Source organism: Hevea brasiliensis, chromosome 9 (assembly GCF_030052815.1).
Source record: "Hevea brasiliensis isolate MT/VB/25A 57/8 chromosome 9, ASM3005281v1, whole genome shotgun sequence".
Classification (NCBI taxonomy): domain Eukaryota; kingdom Viridiplantae; phylum Streptophyta; class Magnoliopsida; order Malpighiales; family Euphorbiaceae; genus Hevea; species Hevea brasiliensis.
This window is the reverse complement of record NC_079501.1, coordinates 92,139,471-92,162,726: the sequence shown is the minus strand read 5'-3', so window position 1 is coordinate 92,162,726 and position 23,256 is coordinate 92,139,471. Positions and strand designations below refer to the sequence as shown.

At 34.2% G+C, this 23,256-nt stretch overlaps 2 protein-coding genes and 1 non-coding gene across 3 annotated transcripts; 2 read left to right on the top strand and 1 right to left on the bottom strand.

Moving 5' to 3' along the window:
* Positions 1–2,272: 2,272 nt before the first annotated feature.
* On the bottom strand, positions 2,273–2,995 carry LOC131182972 (vegetative cell wall protein gp1-like). The gene has a single exon (XM_058152530.1). The coding sequence runs from the start codon at positions 2,993–2,995 to the stop codon at positions 2,273–2,275; it is 723 nt and encodes a 240-aa protein (XP_058008513.1).
* Positions 2,996–9,082: 6,087 nt separating this feature from the next.
* On the top strand, positions 9,083–9,189 carry LOC131183743 (small nucleolar RNA R71). The gene has a single exon (XR_009151768.1). It is a non-coding gene; the product is annotated as a small nucleolar RNA R71 (small nucleolar RNA).
* A 10,908-nt stretch (positions 9,190–20,097) lies between these two features.
* On the top strand, positions 20,098–21,624 carry LOC110658251 (universal stress protein PHOS32). The gene is made up of 3 exons (XM_021815784.2): positions 20,098–20,587; positions 20,676–20,767; positions 21,172–21,624. Exons 1-3 carry the CDS (start codon positions 20,269–20,271, stop codon positions 21,457–21,459), a joined length of 699 nt encoding a protein of 232 aa, XP_021671476.2. The 5' UTR covers positions 20,098–20,268; the 3' UTR covers positions 21,460–21,624.
* The last annotated feature ends 1,632 nt before the right edge of the window (positions 21,625–23,256 follow it).

The following is a 23,256-nucleotide window of genomic DNA, read 5'->3' as shown; positions in this document are numbered from 1 at the left end:
TTTAAAATTCAAAGAATGCCTAGATCATTTCTTTTTCAAGTGTATGCTATGATTTCGCCTTGAAAGGTTTAGAAAGATTGTTCTAGGATTGGTGAGACATCAATTAGCTACTTCTCACCCTAGAGTTTTCTCTAAGCACTCAAAGTCAATGCAATTGATTGGGTGGCCCTTGGCTAAGAAGATATAAACTAAAGCAAGAATCTAATAACTTTGCACCTATCTAGAACTTTCAATCCATCAAACCCTTCTAAAAGTAAGCTCAATTGCTCTTCAAAGCAATTCTCAATCCTCTAAGGACAAGGTAAAAATTTATTTTTATGATATGCATGATCCTAAAATGAATGCATAAATCAAATTAAAACTAAGTGTAATCTATATGAAAACTATATGCAAATGTATGTATATGGGTATAGACATGTGTGTGGTATATGTATAAGTGTATGGATTATCTATATATGGATGAATGAAATGCAATAAATGAATGAATGAAAATTTTAAAAATTTTGCAAAAATTTTGCCCTCACCCCCAAACTCAAATGAAACATTGTCCTCAATGTTTAAAATGAATGCAAAGATGGGCAAAATTGTGTGAACTAATCAATTAATGAAATATATACAATTGGGGATTAAATCAATATAAGCTCAAGTATTTCAAAATTAGCTCAAAATGATATTAACAATGAAGCTTTAGAGAGAAAAAATGTGAAAAAGTATCCCAAATGTATGGATTTACACTGCTTAAGATATTGCTTAACCTGCTGCATAGGGTAAAGCGAAAGCATAAGCATTGGTAACATACCATAAGCTTAAATGGTGTAAGGGAAGCTGTTACCTGCAACTGATGTGGAACAGGTGTGGCTCAAAGAAAATTTGTGCAACTCATCAATGTCAGCAAAATTAGGATTGAAGAAAAGATAAAGTGCAAAAATAATGTGCAAGAAAATGAAAAAGTGTAAAGAAATAAAATCTAATAGTTAAATCAAAAATTAAACCAAAAAAAACATTCACAGAGTATCTATGTCCATAGCAGAAAATAAAATAAAATAAAGTAAACTAAAGGAAAGAAGTGCAAGTATAATCATAAAAACTAATTACCAAAGTATTACAACTAGTACCAAAGTTCGAAAACTAAAATAAACAGATTACAAAATAAACTTAAAATGTAAATTAAACCGCCAAGCATCGATCAAGCTCGCTATCAAGGCTTTGTTGTCGCATCGTGGTCCGCCTGTGTTCTCGCAAGAGGTTCATTGTGATCCAAGCTTCGTAAGGCTTCCAAATTTTCTGTGAGGTCTTTCATTTCTTGAAACATGGCTTGGCCCCAATGATATAAGTTGTTGTAGGATTGGGCCAGTTTGTTGTAAAGCTCCAACATTTGAAGTTGATGTTGCTTCTGTTTCTTTTTAAGAGATAAAAATCTCTTTTTAAGTTTCTTTTCTAGCTTCTTCTTTTGGTTAACCTGCTGCTGACCCATGGTTTCAATTTTGATTTCTAAGTTCTTCAAGGTAGCAAGAATTTCTGTGTTGTCAGGTGAGGGAACAGATGGTTGGACAGTGAAACTTGTTATTCTGGATTCCAAGGATCTTAAGAGGGATAAAATGTCTGCTGAAAACTGTGGGGTAGTGGTTGGTTGTGGTTCTGCTGGTGTAAAGGTAGTGGGGTCTGTAGTACCAGTGGTATCAGGATGCTGCTGTAACAGAGTATAGGTATGGCCTATTTTCTCACAAACATCCATATGCAAGAACATTGTCTTTCTATATATGATTCCCCAGAAACTGGCAGCAATTTATATAGACTAGCATCAAAGCTAAATGAGTTTGCTATAGCAGTTATATACCCCCCAAAAACTATACTACCTTTAGTATGCTTTGTGACAATTTGGTGCCAATGAGTAGCTATGAAATGGGTTATGCTTACTTGTTTTCTCTCCTTCATGCACCACAAGAGAAACAAGTCACCAGCACCCACAATACTGTTACTGTGTCCCCTTCCTAAAATAGTGTAAGAAATGAACCTATGGAGGTATTTCAATACATGGTCAACTATCCTAGAGGCTTTTGCAGTCCCTCTGCCTATAATAACCCCAAAAGGTGCAATATCCTTCCGCACTGAACAGGTCATAAACAGCTTGTCGCCACTCAATGTTTTTATACCCCGAATCCTGAAAACCAAAAATTGCATTCATAGCAGCCATGTCTAACTCCCTATCGATTCCAGCACATCGAAAATATATCATATCTTTATGTTCAGAATCGTTGGTTTGAAACTCACCTTAAGGAACTAAAAATTCCAGGGTTAAATCCTTGTACACTGGTTCCCTAATTTTAGCAAAATCAGTCCAGCTAACAGCATTCAAGTAGGCAAATACAGAGTCATAAATGCCTAATTCTTTCAAAATTTGCTCATCCATATACTTGTTTGCCAAAATTGTTTTACAAACTAATTTCTCATAGGCCTTTTTCATAGCCATATCCCTAAAAGCCCAAGGTAATGGAGAAATTACCTCCTCGATATTATCTGCAGATGATGCAGGTGCTGGAGAGTGTAAGGGAGACTGAGGTACTGGTGTTTGGACCACTGGTGTTGGGGTTTGCGAGGAAGACCTGGTCCTTTTGCTGACTGGTTCAGAGGACGGCTGAGGTGGAGAATTTAGGTCGAAAGGAACAGAGGGTACTCGTTTTCGTTTTCCGACAGGGGTTTCCTTGGGTCTACCTGCAGCCCTTTTAGTTTTACCTTTGGTTTTCGTTTGAGTAGGCGCAGGCTCAGGCACTGGTTCTGGGGAATGGGTGTCGAGAATTGGTGTTTCATTTTGCGGTTCGGTTTGCGGCGAGAGGGGAGTCGGCGGAATGAGAGGTGGTATCTGGCTTGGGGGTGGTGGCGGTGACTGAGGTGGTGGCGATTGAGGTAATGGCGGCGTTTGTGGTGGCGGTGACTGAGGGAGCGGCGGACTGGGGCTGGGGTTAGGGTTTGTGGGCAATGAGGATGGAGTACCCATTTTAGGTCGAAATTTGCTGAGTTTGGGTTTGTGGGAAGACCACATTTTAGTTCTTACCATTTTAATGAAAGGAAAGAAACCTTTCGGCTTCCTGTAAAGATTGCCGGAAAAAATGGCGTGGGAAAGGAGTCGACGAGGTTTATCGGGAGTGTGGGGGAGGCTTTTGGAAAATTGGCGGACATCTTGGGCTATTTTAAATTGTGGGGCAGACTTGTTGTAAGATGGGCCATGCTTGGGGTTAAGCATAAGGTTCAGCAGAATTTGCTTAAGACTCTGCTTGACAAGCAATGTCATCAGCAAGTTTCGGCAGGTTTTGGGAAAAATTGTGGTTTTGCTTGCCAAAAACAGTCCACAAGCTATGGAATTCTATCATGACCCTCAGCAATTACCAAATACACACAAACACCATAAAATTGAGGGATTTAAGTTCATCATCTCTTAGCACTCATCAAACACAATATATTTTCATTTAGCTCATGCAAGCATTTTTTCAATTAAGGCACTAATTGTGACTACCTTTTGCACACTTAATGAAATGATCTCCTTTCTGATCTTATACCAAAAGCATATTTTCAGCAGCATTTGAGACAAGTTCCAAACATTCAAGAATTGCAGAAAAGACATAGAAATTGACCTTTTTAGCAAAGATGAACAAAGAGCATGAACAGTAATAAAAATCTGCAGATTACAAAAACTAGCAGCAATTTAAACAAAAACATGTAAATTCCTATCAGACTACAAAATTATATATACACTAAAAGGTGAAACTCAACAAACATTATTTTTGCACTTCAATAAAGCTCACATCAGTCCTAAATATCAAAATTGATCCTCATTCAAGTTGCATTCCACAGAATTTACACAAAACACAAAATCAAACATGTGCTATCAAGTATATTGCAACATCAACAATTTAGCACAAGTTTAAAGGTGTTACTGTTCACAGGCACTGGATAAAGTGCAAAATGTTGCTTATACTTGCTTCCCTTCAATTCTTTGTTTTTGCCACAAGTGTAAACTTGCCCAATCTTCATGAATGGCCTACAAAAGATAAACAAATGTCACTTTTGAGATTAATGAGGGTGAAAACTGAAAATGAAATGAAATGGAAAATTAATGAACTATAAAAGGATACGCTTGGGTTGCCTCCCAAGAAGCGCTTGTTTAGGGTCTTAAGCTTGACCTTCCACTCCAATTCTAAGCATCCCTGATTGGAGAACTAAGCCATGAAACCTCTACGACCCTTTGTGTGGGTTCTCCAACAATATAATGCTTTAATCTCTGCCCATTAACTTTGAAAGTCCCTGAGGTTTCATTACCTATCTCAACAGCTCCATAGGGGTATACTTTTATAACAGTGTAGGGTCCTGACCATCTTGACTTTAATTTTCCTGGAAATAACCTTAACCTAGAGTTGTATAGAAGAACAACATCACCTTCCTGAAATTCTTTCCTCCTAATATGCTTATCATGCCATCTCTTAGTTCTTTCTTTGTAAAGCTTGGCATTTTCATAAGCATCCAGTCTAAGTTCCTCAAGTTCATTTAGTTGCAGCATTCTTTTTTCTCCTGCAGTTTTTAAGTCAAAATTCAGTGTCCTTATAGCCCAATATGCTCTATGCTCCAACTCCAAAGGTAGATGACAAGCTTTCCCATAAACCAATCTAAATGGGGTGGTGCCAATAGGAGTTTTAAAAGCTGTTCTATAGGCCCAAAGAGCATCATCTAACTTTAGTGACCAATCTTTCCCTGAACTATTCACTGTTTTTTTCAAGAATTCTTTTTAGCTCTCTATTGGAGATCTCCACTTGACCACTAGTTTGTGGATGGTAGGGTGTTGCAATCTTATGCTTCACTCCATATTTTTGCAATAATCTTTCAAATTGATGGTTGCAAAAATGAGAACCTCCATCACTTATAATGGCACGTGGAGTTCCAAATCTTGTAAAAATGAATTTTTTAAGGAATTTAATCACAACTCTAACATCATTAGTTGGAGATGGTATAGCTTCAACCCATTTGCTCACATAATCTACTCCAACTAAAATGTATTTGTGTCCCAAGGATGATGGAAAAGGTCCCATGAAATCAATGCCCCACACATCAAATAATTCCACTTCCAATATATTTTGGAGGGGCATTTCATCTCTCTTTGAGATATTACCCATCCTTTGACACCTATCACATGCATTTACAAACTTCCTCACATCCTTAAACATGTGTGGCCAAAAGAACCCTGCAACCCTGCTTGAAGAACTTTTTCTGCAGTCTTTGTCACACTCATATGACCCCCATAAAGTGAAGAATGGCAATCTTTGATAACATCCCCTATCTCCTCATCAGCTAAACATCTTCTAATCAGCCCATCTCCACATCTCTTGAACAAAAATGGCTCCTCCCAATCATAATCCTTCACATCAAAAAGAAATTTCTTCTTTTGCTGCCATGTTAGATCAGGTGGAAGGATTCCACACACTAGATAGTTCACAAAATCTGCATACCAAGGGACTTGTGCATTCATGATTACTAACAGTTGCTCATCAGGAAAATAATCATCTATTGGGGGCTCTTTTCCCAAATTGTCTCCTTGTTCTTGCCTCAATCTAGATAGATGATCCGCTATCACATTTTCTACTCCTTTCTTATCTTTAATTTCCAAGTCAAACTCTTAAAGGAGTAACACCCACCTTATCAATCTAGGTTTAGCCTCTTTTTTCTGAAGGAGATACTTGATAGCTGCATGATCCGTGTATACTATTACCTTTGACCCCACAAGATAGGACCTGAATTTGTCTACTGCAAATACTACTGCCAAAAACTCTTTTTCTGTAGTAGAGTAATTTATTTGAGCATCATCTAAGGTCCTACTTGCATAGTATATTGCATACACCTTCTTATCTTTCCTTTGTCCCAAAACAGCCCCAATGGCATAATCACTAGCATCGCACATTAACTCAAAAGGTAATGACCAATCGGGTGGCTGCATAATAGGAGCAGATATCAAAGCTTCCTTTATCCTGCAAAAAGCATTCATACAATTAGTATCAAAATTAAATTCCACTTCTTTACTCAATAAATTGGTAAGAGGTTTAGAAATCTTAGAGAAATCCTTGATGAATCTCCTATAAAATCCAGCATGCCCCAAGAAACTCCTCACTCCCTTCACAGATGTTGGGGGTGGCATTTTCTCAATAATTTCTACCTTTGATTTATCCACCTCAATACCCCTGTTTGACACAAGATGTCCCAAAACAATTCCTTCTTGTACCATAAAATGGCACTTTTCCCAATTCAAAACTAAATTGAACTCTTCACATCTCTGCAAAACCTTAGACAAGTTAGATAAGCATTCATCAAAAGATTTACCATACACAGAAAAATCATCCATGAACACTTCCATAATACCCTCAATCATGTCAGAAAATATGGACATCATACATCGTTGAAATGTAGCAGGGGCATTACATAGTCCAAATGGCATCCTTCGGTATGCAAAGGTACCATAAGGACATGTGAAGGTAGTTTTATCCTGATCATCTGGGTGAATAGGGATCTGAAAGAACCCTGAATAGCCATCCAAATAGCAAAAATAAGAATGATGAGCTAGTCTCTCAAGCATTTGATCTATAAATGGTAATGGAAAATGGTCCTTTCTAGTTGCCTTATTCAATTTCCTATAGTCTATACACATTCTCCATCCAGTTACAGTTCTTGTAGGTATTAGTTCATCATTTTCATTTTTCACTACTGTGATGCCCCCTTTCTTAGGTACAACATGGACTGGACTTACCCAATTGCTGTCAGAAACAGGGTAAATAATACCTGCATCAAGCAATTTCAAGATCTCCTTTTTCACAACCTCTTTCATATTTGGATTCAATCTCCTTTGTGATTCTCGAGAGGCTTTATGGTCATTTTCCAACAAAATTCTATGCATGCACACAGAAGGATGTATTCCTTTAATATCATCAATGGTATAACCAATTATCCTTCTATGCTTCCTAAGAACTCTCAATAATTTTTCAACCTCACAATCAGTCAATTTAGCACTAACAATCACAGGATATGTAGAATTTTGACCTAGAAAAGCATACCTGAGATTTGTTGGAAGAGGTTTCAACTCTACCTTAGGTGCTTCACTTTTCTCAAGCTTTGATGATGAAGTTGTATCTTGCTTCAAGTTCCCAATCTTTTCAATATCAGCCATAGGCAAAGGTGGATTTCCTTCCAAAATTGTAGCATATTCTGCAGCTTCTTCAATCTCATCCCCTTTTTTGATGTTATGAACCAAACAAGCTTCTAAGGGATCTTTAGGATGTTGCTTTTTAAGCACTTCTCTAACCTCTTCATCTATCACATCAACTCTCAAGCATGAGTTTGAATCATCTTTCTTTTTCATTGCTTGAAACAAATTAAATTCAACTTTCTCTTCCCCAACTTCCAATGTAAGTCTCCCATTTTTTACATCAATCACAGCTCCAGCAGTAGCAAGGAAAGGTCTACCAAGAATAATAGGAATGTGTACATCCTCCTCCATCTCCAATACCACAAAATCCACTGGTATGAAAAATTTCCCAACTTTTAGAGGAACATTCTCAATTATTCCAATTGGAAATTTAATAGACCTATCTCATAATCAGAGTGATATGGTAGTAGGCTTCATTTCTCCAATCTTCACTTTCTCATAGATAGACAATGGCATCAGACTAACACTGGCTCCAAGATCACACAAAGCCTTATCTATACTAATATCCCCAATGTGACATGGTATGGAGAAACTTCCAGGATCCTTCAGTTTGGGTGGAAGCTTATTTTGCAAAATAGCACTGCTTTCTTCCGTGAGAGCTACATTCTCAAATTCCTCCAATTTCTTCTTGTTAGATAAAATCTCCTTCAAAAATTTGGCATATGAAGGTATTTGTGCTAAGGCATCAGTGAAAGGAATAGTCACATGCAAAGACTTCAATACCTCCAAAAACTTCCCAAATTGTTTATCCAATTTTGCTTTCTGAAACCTTTGTGGGAATGGTAAAGGTGGCATGTAGGCTTTAGGTGCAACGTATTTGGGCTCTTCTTCTTTGCTCTCCCCCTCCTTACTTCCTTTTTCTTCCACTGAATTTTCTTTCTCAGCTTCAATTCTAACTTCAGCTTCAGTTTGTTCATCTCCTTCTCTGCTTTTCTTTTCTTCAACTTTCTCTTCAATCTTTTTATCTCCATCCTTCAATATTTTTCCACTTCTCAATGTAATAGCCTTGCAATGCTCCCTTGAATTTTCTGGTTGGCTAGGAAGCTTCCCAAATGCTTTGTTACTTGAAGAGCTAGCTTGTTGAGCTATCTGATTCTCTAACATCTTGTTGTGTGTTGCCATTTGATCTACTTTAGATGCTAATTGAGAAATCATTTCTTGTTGACTTTGATGGCTCACAAGTAGAGTTTCAATCATAGATTCCAATCTAGCTGTCTTGTCTAGTTGTGCTTGTTGTGGTAGAGGTGGAGCAGGTGCATTTTGAGGTTTAGAAATTCCAGGAGGGGGGCCTCTATTCTGCTGAAAATTCTGATTTTGTTGATATCCGTAAGGTTCTTGAAAATTCGATTTTGCCCTTGTCTACCTCCCCAAGAGAAATTGGGGTGGTTTCTCCATGCTGGATCATAAGTTGCAGAAAATGAGTTACCACCTGGTCTTTGATTGTAGTTCCCCACATAATCCACTTGCTCACTTGAAAAATCTTGATTAAGTGCAGAAAAATCTGCTGCACAATTGACATTTGCAGCTCCAACTTCTACTGTATTACTAGAACCTCCAGCTGAAGAATCTACTTTCATACTTAGCTTGTCCATCTTCCTTGTTAAAGCATCAAATTTAGCATTAATCATATTCATGGCATCAAGCTCAAACATACCAGCTGGTTTCTTGATCTCATTCCTCTCACAACTCCATTGGTAGTTGTTATAAGCAATTTTATCAAGAGCGGAAAAAGCTTCATCTTCAGATTTCTCCATAAGGTCACCTCCAGAAGATGCATCAATCGTACTTCTAATAGCTGGTGAAACTCCATTGTAAAAGTGTTGAACAAGCATCCACTTAGGAATCCCATGATGTGGACATCTCCTTTGCAAATCCTTGTACCTCTCCCATGCTTCATACAAGCTCTCATCATCTCTAGGTTTGAAAGAAGTCAGCTCGTTTCTTAGCTTAGCTGTCTTGCTTGGTGGAAAATATTGAGCTAAAAATGCTTGAGAAAGTTCATCCCATGTTGTGATAGAACCCAATGGCAAAGAATGTAACCACTCTCTAGCTCGGTCCTTCAGAGAAAAAGGAAATAATCTGAGTCGAATTGCATCATCAGAAACTCCATTTATCTTCAACATATCACTGATCTCAAGAAAGTGTGCTAGATGCACATGTGGACTTTCACTTGGATTTCCTCCAAATTGTGCTTGTTGTACCATTTGTGAGTCAGAGCTTGATTCAAAATTATTAGCTTCTACTCTTGGCCTTGTGATACTTGGCATGAAATCTCCAATGTTAGGATAGGCATGATCTTTCACAGAGTGGTTGTTATTGTTGTTGTTGTTAGCCATTTCTTCTTGTAATTCCTCTTGCTCTTGTGCTCTTTCTAGTTGTTGTTGAGCCTTAATTTCAGCTTTTCTACTCTTAGATTCGCTCTTAAAGCTTTTCTTTGTCTTTTCTATTTCTGTGTCAAAGAATAAATTGATTTCTTCACTTTTTGTCCTTCTCATAAAATAAAGCACCTGAAAAACAAAAATAAACAAATTCTCAAAGTAAAATGGTAAAAAGAAATAAAATAAAATGCCCAAATTAACCAAACAAACAATTGTTCAATATCAAACAAAAATCAAATCCCCGGCAACGGCGCCAAAAACTTGATGTGGCTTATCCGCAAGTATACGAGTCGTCTCAAGTAATAAAGTGATGAATCAAGTATCGTTCCCACGAGGATTTGCTGTTTGATTACTAAACTATGAATGAAGCGATTATTTGGGCTAATGATTAATGAATAAATGTTAAATGTAAATGAGCAAGGTAAATTGATTAATCTAATTGAAATGGGTAAAGAGCAAACAAATAAATTCTAATTCTAGTTCGCAATTAAACTAAAATTAACAATGGGTAATTTAAACGAAAGTCTAATTATGGTAAAAATTGATTCCGAGTTGGGGGTTTATGCATAAATTAATTGGGATTTGTCTTGGGCATTCCAATTTTTAGGGAAAAATAGAGTTTGAAGGAAATTGATTCTAAATCCCTTTGATATCTTTTTCAAGCAAATCAAAGTGTATTCTAAAATAACCAAACCTACTTTCGTATGTATTTGATTACTTTAAAACCCATTAAGTTTTGTAACCAATAATTAATTCCTCTTAAAGTCCTAGTTTATTTCTAAATCTAGGTGATTTTAAGTTCCAATCCATGATTACCCATCAATGACTTTCACCTTTCGGTCCTTCAATCAAAGATTAACACAATACCCAATGGGTACCAACATTAGGCAAGTAAATCAAGCACACAAGGAAGGAATCAAAACTCATATTCATATAAAATAAGGAAATACCCAATCCAAATCCACAAATTAATCTAAGACATATTTCCCAACTCTGAAATCTAAAGAAATTACTCACTCATGATGGTATTTACAAGAAATATTGATGGAAAAGTAAAGGAAAACATGATAAGAGGACTGAAATAGAAAAACCCAGGTGGAAGAACCAAAGTCTCTGGTTTCTGGAGCTCCAAAACTGGTGCAGTAGCTCCTCCCCAAAAGAAAATGGCGTCTTCTCTCTCTCTTTCTATTAAATTTTCTTCCTTTTTGTTTTTCCTCCCTTCCTCTTGTGGCAAAAATAAGGAAATGATGAATTTATATGGTCCTAAAAAGCTGCCCTAAAAGTAAATAACAGCTAAGGAGTGAATAGGAAATGAGGCGTAAAATTATCCAAGTCAGCAGCATTTTTCACGTTCTGGGCAGTCTGCTTAGGGTTCGGCTTAACCCTAAGCAGCTTCTTAGCAAATTTCAGCTTCTGGTCACACTGTCTGCTTAAGGTTAAGCAGACCTTCAGCAAATCTCGGCAGACTTAGAGTAGAATGAACTCTTCTGCTGGTGCTTGACTTGGGCTGCTCCTTAAGTACTGCCGCTTTACCCTAAGCATGACCTTAAGCAAAGTCTCAAGCAAATTTCGGCTAGTTTGCTCTTTCAAGGCTTGATTTCTTCAACTTTCCTCCATGCTTAAAGAACTTCAAATCTCTTCAAATTATTTCCTATTGCACTCATTGATCTTCGATTTTGCCACAAAATCCTATCAAAACAACAAAAATTACGAAAATCAAATATAAAGTATCTAAAGTTAACAAATAAACTAAAATAAAGCTAAAAACATAAAATATACTAAAATATAAGGGCAAAATGGATGCAAAACTACCCTAAAATGCCTATATGAAGTGAGTGTAACACTTATCTATGCATATATTTCATTTTCAGTCTCCTTAAACTCATATTAGTGAATTTGTCATCCATTCTAAGACATTTAGAAATTTCCTACACTTTGGGAACAGTTAAATTTAACAGTATCTTTTCTGTTCATTTCTTATACAGTCTGAGTCATTTATAACTTTTCTGTACTTTGGAAATAAATTAATTATCAGTATCTTTTCTGGGTATTAATTTCATTTTCTAGCTTTTTAAACTCATATTAGAGTCTTTGGAATCATATCAGTGTATTTTATGTCATCTTAGTGTATTTCATGTCATATCTATATATTTGTGCCCAAGTAACCTATAACAAATTATAATGCTGGATACACGAGAGTGTACAGGTTAGACAGCCATATATCTACCATGTATACAGCTGTCAGGCACGAGGCCTGCTATCAAGCTTATAAAGCCAGAAATAAGGTTAAGTATAATGGCCAATGGGTAGGCATATAGCCTGTAAAACAATCATATCAGACATATATTGTCAGTTCATGATTTGCTCTGTAAGTAGTACTGCTATCTGTGGTCCCTAATTGGCATACCAATCGATCCAACTATATAAATATAAGCCTAGGTATACTTTGGGCAATTTAGTACTATTAAGCACTTATAGTTTTATTATTTCATGCTATGTACTATTAAGGGTTCATAACATATTGTTATTTCACTTCATGTACTACCTGTGCTTTATACCATTTTTATGTCATTATAATGGGAACATAGGTCCCATGCACTTATTCGTATAACTTATGTATTTATCACTCTCAATATTTTATATCATGTACCATACATATTTATAGTATTGTTATTTCATATATGATGGAAACATAGTTTCCAAGTGTATTTTCCTATGACTTATGTATTTAGCAAACCATTTAGGTAAATTTACATTTATGTATCAACTAATTTCATGTGACCTTATAGTGGAAAAGTAGGTCCCACATACCTATTTCATGTAATTTAGCATGTAGTGACTTATTAGGGATAAGTCCTTACTAAAAATAATTTAATTCAAGAACCTTTCTTTAAGTTCAGTTTTTGTGTCTTACTTTTACCTATCCATATAATCAGTTTGTAGCCACTGTTTGGCCACACTTCCTTCATGGAAGTTGTTCCTCTATGTCTTATCTTTATTTTCCCTTTTTAATCATGTCAATTTGATTTTTAGAACTCAAGTTATGGTCGGATAACCATAACTAATTCATTCCCAGATTCTGGTTCCTTAACTAAGCAGCTTTTAGACTTAAACTTTACCTAATTAATGGAATAGATTGCAGTCACTTTTAGGCATGGTGATCTTCATAAAAATTATTGCCCTATGTCTTATGATCATTGAGAAATTTGTATCACAATTTTTTAAGTTTTGTGGAATTATTTATGGCCAATTAACTGACCTGGGTTCATATACCCTGTGCCAATAGGGGCTCATCTAAGGACAGTGAATGCAGGTCACTTTTTGAGATTCTTAAATTCATAATTTGAGGAAGGTTCCTAAAACAAAGTTGTAGCCCTGTTTCTCATGTTTCTGGAAAGGTATGGCTCATCTCAATTGGATTTTTCTAGTGGGAGTTATAACTAAAAGACTGTTCTGGGGTCAAGTGAAGTTTGGTCAGATTGCAGGTTTTGATATAGTGACTTATTCTAACTGTTTGACCTAGTTCTCTTATTTTTCGGGTTTTGGTCAAAACACTAATTTTGTAGGTCTATATCTTATAGACATTTTACCACTGATTTTATTACATTTGAGTTCTTGTAGACCAAGTTATAGTCATTTTGCCAAAACTGATCGGGTGAGGTTAGGTACAGCAATTTCTAGATAACCTAATTCTAGGCATTTTTGTGACCCAATTTGGACCAGCAATTTAGTTTAGTTTTTGGCATTTCTGAGTTTAGTAGTCCTCACAAAAATTGTAGCCCTATATCTAAGCTTTCCAATGGTATCAAATTCAGGTCATTTGGACCAATTTAGAGGGAGTTATGACCAAATGAACATGTAGTCATTTTCTGGGTTTGGTGCAAGGTAATTCGAATTTAGGCAGCATTTAGGTTAAGTTTTGAACAGAATTTGTGTATGGTTTCTTCATGGAAAATGGGTTATTTTGGGTCTAGTTTCACCTCCAATTAGCCTCATACCAATTGGAGTCACATATTTTCAGTTATGGTTCAAAACTCATGCTGGACTCATTGAGTCCCAAAACTTGCAGAAAACAAACACTCCCAATTTCAATTTTCTCCATCTTCCTTACTTCAATTGGCATGCATAGCACTTCTATAAACAACAATCTCAACTCAACCAAGTTAATTTCAAGCATTTACATAAAGTCCCCACATCATATATATAAACTCTAATTCCAATCACCCAATTTACACAAACTCAACTCTTTTACACTTCTTATCATATCAACTATTCAAACATCCTCAAGGAATCATTTTTCATCATTTAAAAATATCAAACCTCACAAGATTCATGGCTGTCGAAATTAGGGTTCTTCAATTCTTTTTTATTTGTTTTCATTTTCATGGAATACTCACTCTTCTCATCATTCTTACAAGATTTAAAGAAGAGAGAGAGTGGTATTTTTGCACTTACCTTGTGACCCAACTTACAAACTTCAATTTCTCTTCTTCAAATGGGTATCTAAAGCTTCCTTATAGAGTGGGGAGGATTATTTGTGAAGAGAGCTATGGGTTTTGATGGGTAAATGAAGAGGAAATCAAGCTTTAAGCTTGATAACAATGGTGGGGGATGGGGAGAGACCAAGGGAGACGGCAAGGAGAGAGAGAGAAGAGGAAGGAGAAGATGGTTGATGGGGTTTTGTGTAACTCCCTCACCATAGGTAGTCCGTACATTTTAATGTTCCGACGACTAATGTCTGTTCGGACAGTCAGGATGTTTGGAACTATACTTAAATTATAGTGAGGAGGCATAAATTAATGAAATAAATATTAAAAAAATATAGAAAAAATTTTGAGAAATAAAATAAAATTTAGAGAATTTATTAATTGGTATAAAATAATAAAAATAACCCGATGAGCACCATGAAGGGTATTTTGGTCATTTCACCCCTAAAGGTGAATTTTGACTTAAATATCAAATTAAAATTAGGAAATAAAATAATTAACATAAATTAAATTTATGAATTTGAATTTGGAAAATGAGAAGAGAAAGAAGAAGAAAAGAAAAGAAAAGAAAAGAAAAGGAAAGAAAAGAAAAGAAAGGAAATAAACTTATGAAATTTAAAAACAATAAAGTACAATAATTATAGAAAATATATAAATACTCATAAGATGACAAAAGCCACCAACTCACTTCTTCTTCTTCTTCTCTCTTCCTTGTGTGCCGCTCACCATTGTTCCCTCTTCCTCCATTTTTTTTCCAAGCTTCAAGCTTGAATCTTCCTCCATTTACCAATCAAAACCTTTAGCACCCTTCACAAAAAATACTCCCCACTCCATAGGGAAGCCATAGATATCCATAAGAAGTAAGAAAGTTGAGATTTGGGAAGCTCAAGTAAGGTTAGTGCTCTAATCCATCTTTCCTTCTTCATTAAACATGAAAGGCATGTTTAGCTAAGGATAAATTTCATGAAATTAAAAAGTAAACCTTGAGGGAAGAATCTTTGATTTTTCTGTAGCCCTAGGGAAAACATGAAATTGATGGTTTTTGTTGGTTTAAATTAGGTTAGGGAAGTGAACTAACAAGGTATTATATTTTGGAATTGATTTGCATTTAAATTTCATGAGATTGAAATTTGTGAGTTAGGGTTTGACCTAACTTTGGCACTTTTGTATTATACCTTGCAATTGGGATTGTTGAGATGTGTTGATGATATATAGAAGTGCTATGAATGTCAAAGTGAAGTAAGGGAGTTGGAGGAAATTGAGATTGAGAGTGTTTAATCTTCTGCAGGTTGGGACTCAATGAGTCCAGTCCACTTTTTGAACCATAACTGAAAATGTGTGACTCCAATTGGTATGAGGCTAATTGGAGGTGAAAATAGACTCAAAATAGCCCATTTTTCATGTAGACACCATGCTCAAATTTTGCCAAAATCATGACTAATTCTCTGCCCAAACCCGGATGACCAAACACTGAAACCCAGAAAATGACCAAATGAATAGTACACGTTCATTTGGTCATAACTCTCTCTATACCGGTCCAAATGACCTAAAATTTACATCAATAGAAAGCTTAGACATAGGGCTACACTTTTCATAGGGACCACTTAATCCAGTTTTGCCTTTAACCAAGACAAATTGTTAGCACAAGCTGGGTTACTAAAACTGCCAATCCAGAAATTGTCCAAAACACTGTTCCTTTGCTATGTTTGACCAGTTTTGGCAAAAATGCTATAACTTGGTCTCCAAAGCTGCAAATTGAGTGAAACTAGTGCCAAAAGTTTTATAAGACATAGCACAACAATTTTTATGTTTTGACCAAGCTCTAGAAACCATTGCATCCTAGGGAAAATATTAGCCAAAATTAGAAATTGAAATCTGGAAAATGTTAAGTTGAACCTAGAATGCCATTTGATACCCATGTGTTCATTTGGCCATAACTCCCACTAGGAAATTCCATTTGAGATATGCCTATATGATCTGGAAATATGATACTTAGAGCTACAACATTGATTTAGACACCTTTGTCAAATTCTAAGTGTAAAAATCTTAAAAAGAGGGTCAAACATACTGTCCTGAAGTTTAACTATTGCCTTTATAGGATTAAGAGTCCAGGTCAATACATTGACTATAACTCACTATACTAAGCTTGAAAAATTATGACATTGTACCTGAGAGTCCCTAAGACTATAGGAACATATCTTGTGAAGGAACCTAAGTCTAAAAATGATCATAAAATGATCAAATAACTGGTCAAAGTTTATTGACTAGGAATTGTAAATTCTGGACAGCTTAAAGGCAAGGGACCAGTTATGGTATTTTGACCATAATTTGAGTTCTATAACCCCAAATTCAGTGATTAAAAAATTGAAATTCAAGTTTAAACATAGAGGAGCATTTGTTATGAAGGAAGTGTGACCAAATAGACATCCTAACCTAGTCAAATTCCTAGATAAAAATAACACATCAAAATGAACCTAAAGAAAGGTTCATGGGAAAAATGCTATACATGGTGATTAAAATACTCATAAGGCTAATTAAATATTAAAAATGATATGAATATATAAATTGGGACTAATGTCCTATTAATATGAAATTAATGGTACCACTGAACAGCAATAAAAAATAGTAACAATGAATAGTGCTAAAATAATTAAAAATGTTTAATTGCCCATAGTATACCTAGACTTATTTATTTAGTTTGGATAAATTGGTATACCAATTAGGGACTACAGATAGCAGTACTGTCTACCGAGAAAATTATGAACTGACAATATATGTCTGGTATGATTATTCTACAGGCTATATGCCTACTTACTGGCCATTGTGCCTACTTTATTTCTGGCTTTACAAGCCTGACAACTGGTCTCATGCCTGACAGACGTATACTGAATAGACATATGGCTGTCTAACCAGTATACACCCGTGCATCCTGCTTTTATAATTTGTTATAGGTTTCTTGGGCACTGATAAAAATTAATTAAGACTTAAAATATAATAAGTAATCATAAAAGATCCCAATAATGTTAATTGTTTCCAAAGAGCAATAAAAACGTAAAAGACCCAGAAATCACGATTTACAGATATTAATTCAATTCTTTAATTATTGTTGTTATAAATTATGCACCACTAAGCGTTATGCTTAGCGCGTTGATTTTTCATCGCGTAGGTACTGAAGATCAGCAGCCGCCACAGTAGTGTTCGGATAGAGTTCCGACCAGATCTGCCACCGCCCAGAGTCACTTCATCAGTCTTTTGTATTTTGGTAGGGCCCATGTATAGACTAGTATTTTAGTTCATTATATCTAGTCATGATGTATTTCATTTTGGACTTATAATTAAACTTGAGATTGAAATGAAAACTTTTAATTTATTATCTATGAATTTCCATATGAATGCAATAGATGATATTTCATTTTGAGATCTCATAAATAGTTGTAAATGATATGATAAAAGAGAATATGATAGGGAAATGTGTGAAATGAATATGGACATGTTAACAGGTGATTAGTGAAAACCCGCCAAATACTAATAAAACAGGGAACGCTCTGTCCGGGTCTCCACATAAATAAGATATAAAAAAAAAAGTTCTACACATAAATTACCTAATTTAAATGACATTAAAATTTACAATAGACATGACAAGATAAGATAAGATGCTCCGGCACCGAATATGGCACTTCTTGCTCAGCTATACAGTAGACCGGTAAGGGGTGTCACATTTTGTCTTTTGTGGGTATTTATATATATATATATATATATATATATATATATATATATACTTAATTTTTTTTTTTAATTTCATAAGCCTTTTTTTTCTTTTCTTTTCTTTTCTCATTTTCTAATTCATTTCATAAATTTTTAATTTATGTTAATTATTTTATTCTCTCAATTTTTAATTTTACATTTAGGTCAAAATTCACATCTGGGGGTTGAAATGACCAAAATGCCATTCAAGGTGCATATCGGGTTATTTTTATTATTTTTGTATCAATTAACAAATTCTCTAAATTTTATTTGATTTTCTCTAAATTTTCTTTAACACCTTTAATGCCATTTTTACCTAAATAAACCTTAAAATTGGGTCCCAAAATTATTTCTTATATTTATTAAATTTTTCTTTACATTTATTTCATTAATTTAGGTCTCTTCACTATAATTTAAGTGTAGTTTCAGACATTCTGACTGTCCGAACAACAGTAGAATATACGGACTACCTACGGTGAGGGCGTTACATATATTGTCAAAACCATGTAAAAGACAAGGTAATTAAAATATATATAAACAGATAATTAAATAATATAAAAATATAATCAATCCAACATTAATAAGAATTGAATTTGAAATCTCTTTATTTCAGGATCTTAATCTCAACTATTTTTTATCACTAGACCCTCATTGGCTTGAATGCAGGTATTCATAACATGAAACATCAATAATGCATATGCATTGGCCCTTTTAATTCTTTTTTCTTTTATTTGTTTTTCTTAGTGGCAGATGAAAGAAATATTTTGCTTTGCAATAAATGAAATAATTACCTAAAAATTTGGCTCATTCGTGTGTAAATTTCAATGTAGAAAATTATATATCCACTTTTTGTTTATCAGTAATATAAAAAGTATCATAAGCTTTGATCTTCATGCAAGTGGTAGGAGTTTAATCAAATATGTAGATGTAATGAATGTAATTTTTTTTTATCAGAATATATAAAGTAATTTATATATATATATATATATATATATATATATATATATATATATATATATATATATATATATTTAATAATAATAAGAATTTGTTGCTTGCTTGGAAGATAAACAGTAATTTTTGATCATATTAAAAAGGCCTATTGAAAAAAAAAATCTTATCAAGTATTGGTAATTTTATTTTTTTATTTTATTAAAATCGACTGAAATTTTAAATAACATAAAAATTTTATTCAAATTTTTTAAAATTTTGAAAATTTATTGTAATTTTTAAAAAAATTTTTCAACATTTTTTATTTTAGTAAAATCGACTGAAATTTTAAATAACATAAAAATTTTATTCAAATTTTTTAAAATTTCAAAAATTTATTATAATTTTTTTCAATTTTTTTGACATATTCTCCTACTTTTAGTTTCTAATTGATCTAACATTACTAATAAATAATAGCGTTGAGCCATGCGCTGATAATGCCTTTCGATATCTGTTCTCTTTAAAGAGCAACATCGCATGTCAAAGAACTCCTGTCTTAGCTGTTTGCTATGTAAAGATGCATCGCCAAGTATTGTTTACTATTTCCAAACCCCATTTTCATAACCATGTGCATCAAAATTTTTAGTCATTTCATTAAATTAAATGGTTTTAGTTAAGCATTCTTTTTCCTCACTGTCATTAAATTTCATCACTATTTGATATTTAATGGTTATTAAAATGAAATTATGGAAGAATTATAATTATGGTCATATTGGATTTTCAATGATACTTATAAACAAGTCAAAAAATAAAGTTTAAAATTCGATTGACAAAAATTGAATAAAATTTTAATAACTTTTAGAAATTTAATTATTTTGGTCAAAATTTAAATGTTTGGATTAAATTGTCAAAAAGCAAATAGACTTTATTTTTTTTTATGCCTATAAATAAATTATAAGAGAATATTTAATAAATGATATGATTGGTGCCTAACATAAGGGGAAAAAAAAACAAAAAAAAAAAAAGTAAAAAACACATAATAAGATTATATATTCCATTGCTTAACCTGATTTCGATCATAAGAATTTTACTTACATGACAGACTCAGATTCAATCCTCTCTCAAGCTTCCAACTAAAAAAATTAAATGATTTCATTAATATAACATAAAAATATCTGGTTTAAGGGTGATGGCCCTACAACTTCATGACAAGCACATTCGTGAATGGCCCCACAGTGGTAAAATAAAGGGGAAAAAAATAAAAGAAAACTAACATGATTAAAAAAAAGATAAAGGGAAGGGGGAAAAAAAGAGAAATTAAAAGGGCAAATTAAAGCATGGATAAAAGTGGTCCATAGAGAACATCTAGAAATTTGGTTCAGGAGAAGGCAATTTGCCTAATGATTATTACCTTCTGTTCTTCTTCTTCTTGTTGTTCTTCTCTGATATAATAACTGGTGTGATCTCCTTAACACCCATCTCAAGAGAGATGGGGAAGGTTGGCACAAGGTTGCCAAGTTTCTGCCTGAACAGGATTAGGGCTCCTGTTAGAGTCCGTTCACCACCTATACAATCCAAGCCTAATGTGAATATTTCAAAAAATGATCAGAAGACAACTAGTGAGAATCCTGCTGGAGAAGAGAAGTCCAGTGAAGGAGCAGTAAAACCCTTGATTGGTAGGAAAATCATGATAGTGGTTGATTCAAGCTTTGAAGCCAAGGGAGCTCTGCAATGGGCACTTTCTCACACTGTTCAAAGCCAGGATCTTCTCATTCTTCTTCATGTAGCCAAGCCATCCAATAAACAAGGTTGGTGTTTTCATATATGTTTTAGTTTTCATGTTCTATCTATATATATACTATTAGTTGTGACTATTATCAAATGAAAAATGAGCAGGCACAAGCGAAGAATCCATCAAGGGAAGAGCTTCAAGGGCTTATGAACTTGTAAACTCCTTGAAGAATATGTGCCAATTGAAGAGACCTGAGGTGGGTAGTGATTAGTTTAAGTTACTTGTTGATCTTCAGAGAAGCTTTTAATTTTTTTCATAACTTCAAGCTTCTTAATAATTAAAAAGAAGGGGAATTAATGGTTAAGTATCCCAAATCGGTTAGTTAAGTAAGGAATGTTAGTTAAGTGAGTAATGTATTCCTTGTGCAACACTTTTCTCGACCCTACCTATTTTTCTTTACAGCTATTCATAGATGTTCAGCCTTGCAAATTTTATGTTCGTTCGTTCTTGGACATGAGGAACTAAATATAAAGACTTGAGCGATTGGGGGATTCTCCCTCCTTGAGTTAGTTTTTGGGGTGAATTTCCACCCGTTCATTTTCTTATTATTAATGCTTTATTATGTTCAATTTGAGAGGCGTTTAACTGCCTTGTATGCAGATACAAACTGAGATTGCAGTGGTGGAGGGAAAGGAGAAAGGTCCACTAATAGTGGACGAGGCAAAAAAGCAAGGGGTGGCGCTTCTGGTTCTAGGGCAGAAGAAGAGATCAATGACATGGAGATTGATCATGATGTGGGCAAGCAATAGAGTCACAGCAGGTGGTGTGGTTGAATACTGCATCCAAAATGCTAATTGCATGGCCATTGCAGTAAGGAGGAAAAGCAAGAAACATGGAGGTTATTTGATCACCACCAAGCGTCACAAAGATTTCTGGCTCTTAGCTTAAACACCCATTAATTATTTATTAATTAATTTGATGTCTTAATTATTCCCTCTCTTTTTCTTTATTTATATATATTTTTTTCTTTAATTTTCCAGGTTTGGATGTCCCATGATTGCTTTTGTAAATGATAAAGTGTAGTGAGAAATGAAAAGGGAATTGGGTTGTGAATGATAAAGTATTGAGTGTCATTATTTAGAGCATTCGGTATTGTGGCTAAGGGAGGGATCAATGGGACCCCTTTGACCCCTTTTGTGTCTCTTGCGTATGCTACAGTAGCTCAACTAGCCACATGTTTCTGCAACCTTTATTTATGCACATATTGAAACTTTTGATGAGACCCTAATAAGATTATTGCTGGTAATGTTGATTTAATAGTAATTAAGTGATTGATTCAGGTGATAAGGGAAATTCATTCAATTTTAGAGTCTCGTTACTGATATCTAACTTATTGTAGTGACATATTTACATACATTTGCCCAAATAATCTTGTACCCTAAGCTTTAACCAATATAAGATTATAAACGAAGGTAAGCCATAGGCTTACTGCTGAAACAGTGAACCATTTCCATGCCAGAGAGAGGCCCCCACTAGTGACCTACTTGAGCAGAGCTACTCCAGTATAGTCCTTTCAGGCCTAAATCGAATGCATTCTGTAGTAAAAAGGCTAGAGCTCCATTCCATAGCCCTGTAATAATTTAGGCCCTACAGACAACATCGCTTCCTGCTACTTGTCCATTTTCTTACATGAATTTGAGTGCAAAGCTGTCCATTACATAACATACGTCTTTTCAATGCCAATTTAAGTCGTTTATGCACCCCATCAATGTCGTATTAACCCATAATCCTCATTAGAAAGAGAAAAACTCAGAAGCCCTGAACCCCATTTGGCTCATATTTCAACTGTAGTTCAAACTATTGATTTCTAAACCCACTGCAAAGTACACAGGCATCCCCTGCCGCAGAATTAGAATCAGTAGTTCAATTAACTGTTGGTAATTTATTTCTCTATATGATGTTTTAAAATAAATTTGAGATTTCTTTCACGTCATGTTTCTAAGATCAGAGTCAGTCGAAGAAAGAGAGAACACACACTAATGCATCATCAATTGTGCAATTTAGATTTCGATTTTTGAAATTTGTTTAGAAATTAGAATGGAATTGAATTTTTGACAAGTGTTTTTTTTTTTATATTTTAAATTTGATTTAATTCAATTATTAATACTTCAGTTCGGTCTAGTTTTAATTTGAGTCTTACATTAATTACTATTTAGGACTTGTTTGGCAACAGTTTTGATTCTAATCATAACACTATCTCTCTTATTAATACTGTTCGGTGATATAGTATTTATACTAGTATTTAGAAGTTGAGGAAATATTTCATGAAAAGCTATCCCTCCTAACTTTTAGAGGTTGAGAGAGCATTTTAACTAGAGTTAATAAGATTATTTATCACTATTTTACATTCAACAGCTAATCTAACATCTATTTTTACCGAATACTTTTATTTTAATAGCTAATCATTAACAATTAATATCTAATAACTAATAAAATAACTAACAATTATTAAAATAATTAATAGTTACTAATACAACTAATGTTGTCAAACAAGTCCTTAAGTTTTAAAGATCATTATTAATACATATTGTACCATATAATATATATCTAACAGCTAATCATTAATAATTAATATCTAATAGTTTATAAAACAGTTGAAAACTATTAAAACAATTAACAGTTATTAGAACAATTAATATTGCCAAACAGATCCTTAAGTTTTAAAGTTCATTATTAATACATATT

Excerpts from the sequence above, each read along its gene's own strand:
- LOC131182972 (XM_058152530.1), bottom strand. The coding sequence starts at position 2,995 with ATGGGTACTCCATCCTCATTGCCCACAAACCCTAACCCCAGCCCCAGT.
- LOC110658251 (XM_021815784.2), top strand. The coding sequence starts at position 20,269 with ATGGGGAAGGTTGGCACAAGGTTGCCAAGTTTCTGCCTGAACAGGATT. Across the intron at positions 20,588-20,675 it reads CAAGCCATCCAATAAACAAG|GCACAAGCGAAGAATCCATC; the intron begins GTTGGTGTTTTC and ends AAAAATGAGCAG. Across the intron at positions 20,768-21,171 it reads GCCAATTGAAGAGACCTGAG|ATACAAACTGAGATTGCAGT; the intron begins GTGGGTAGTGAT and ends CCTTGTATGCAG.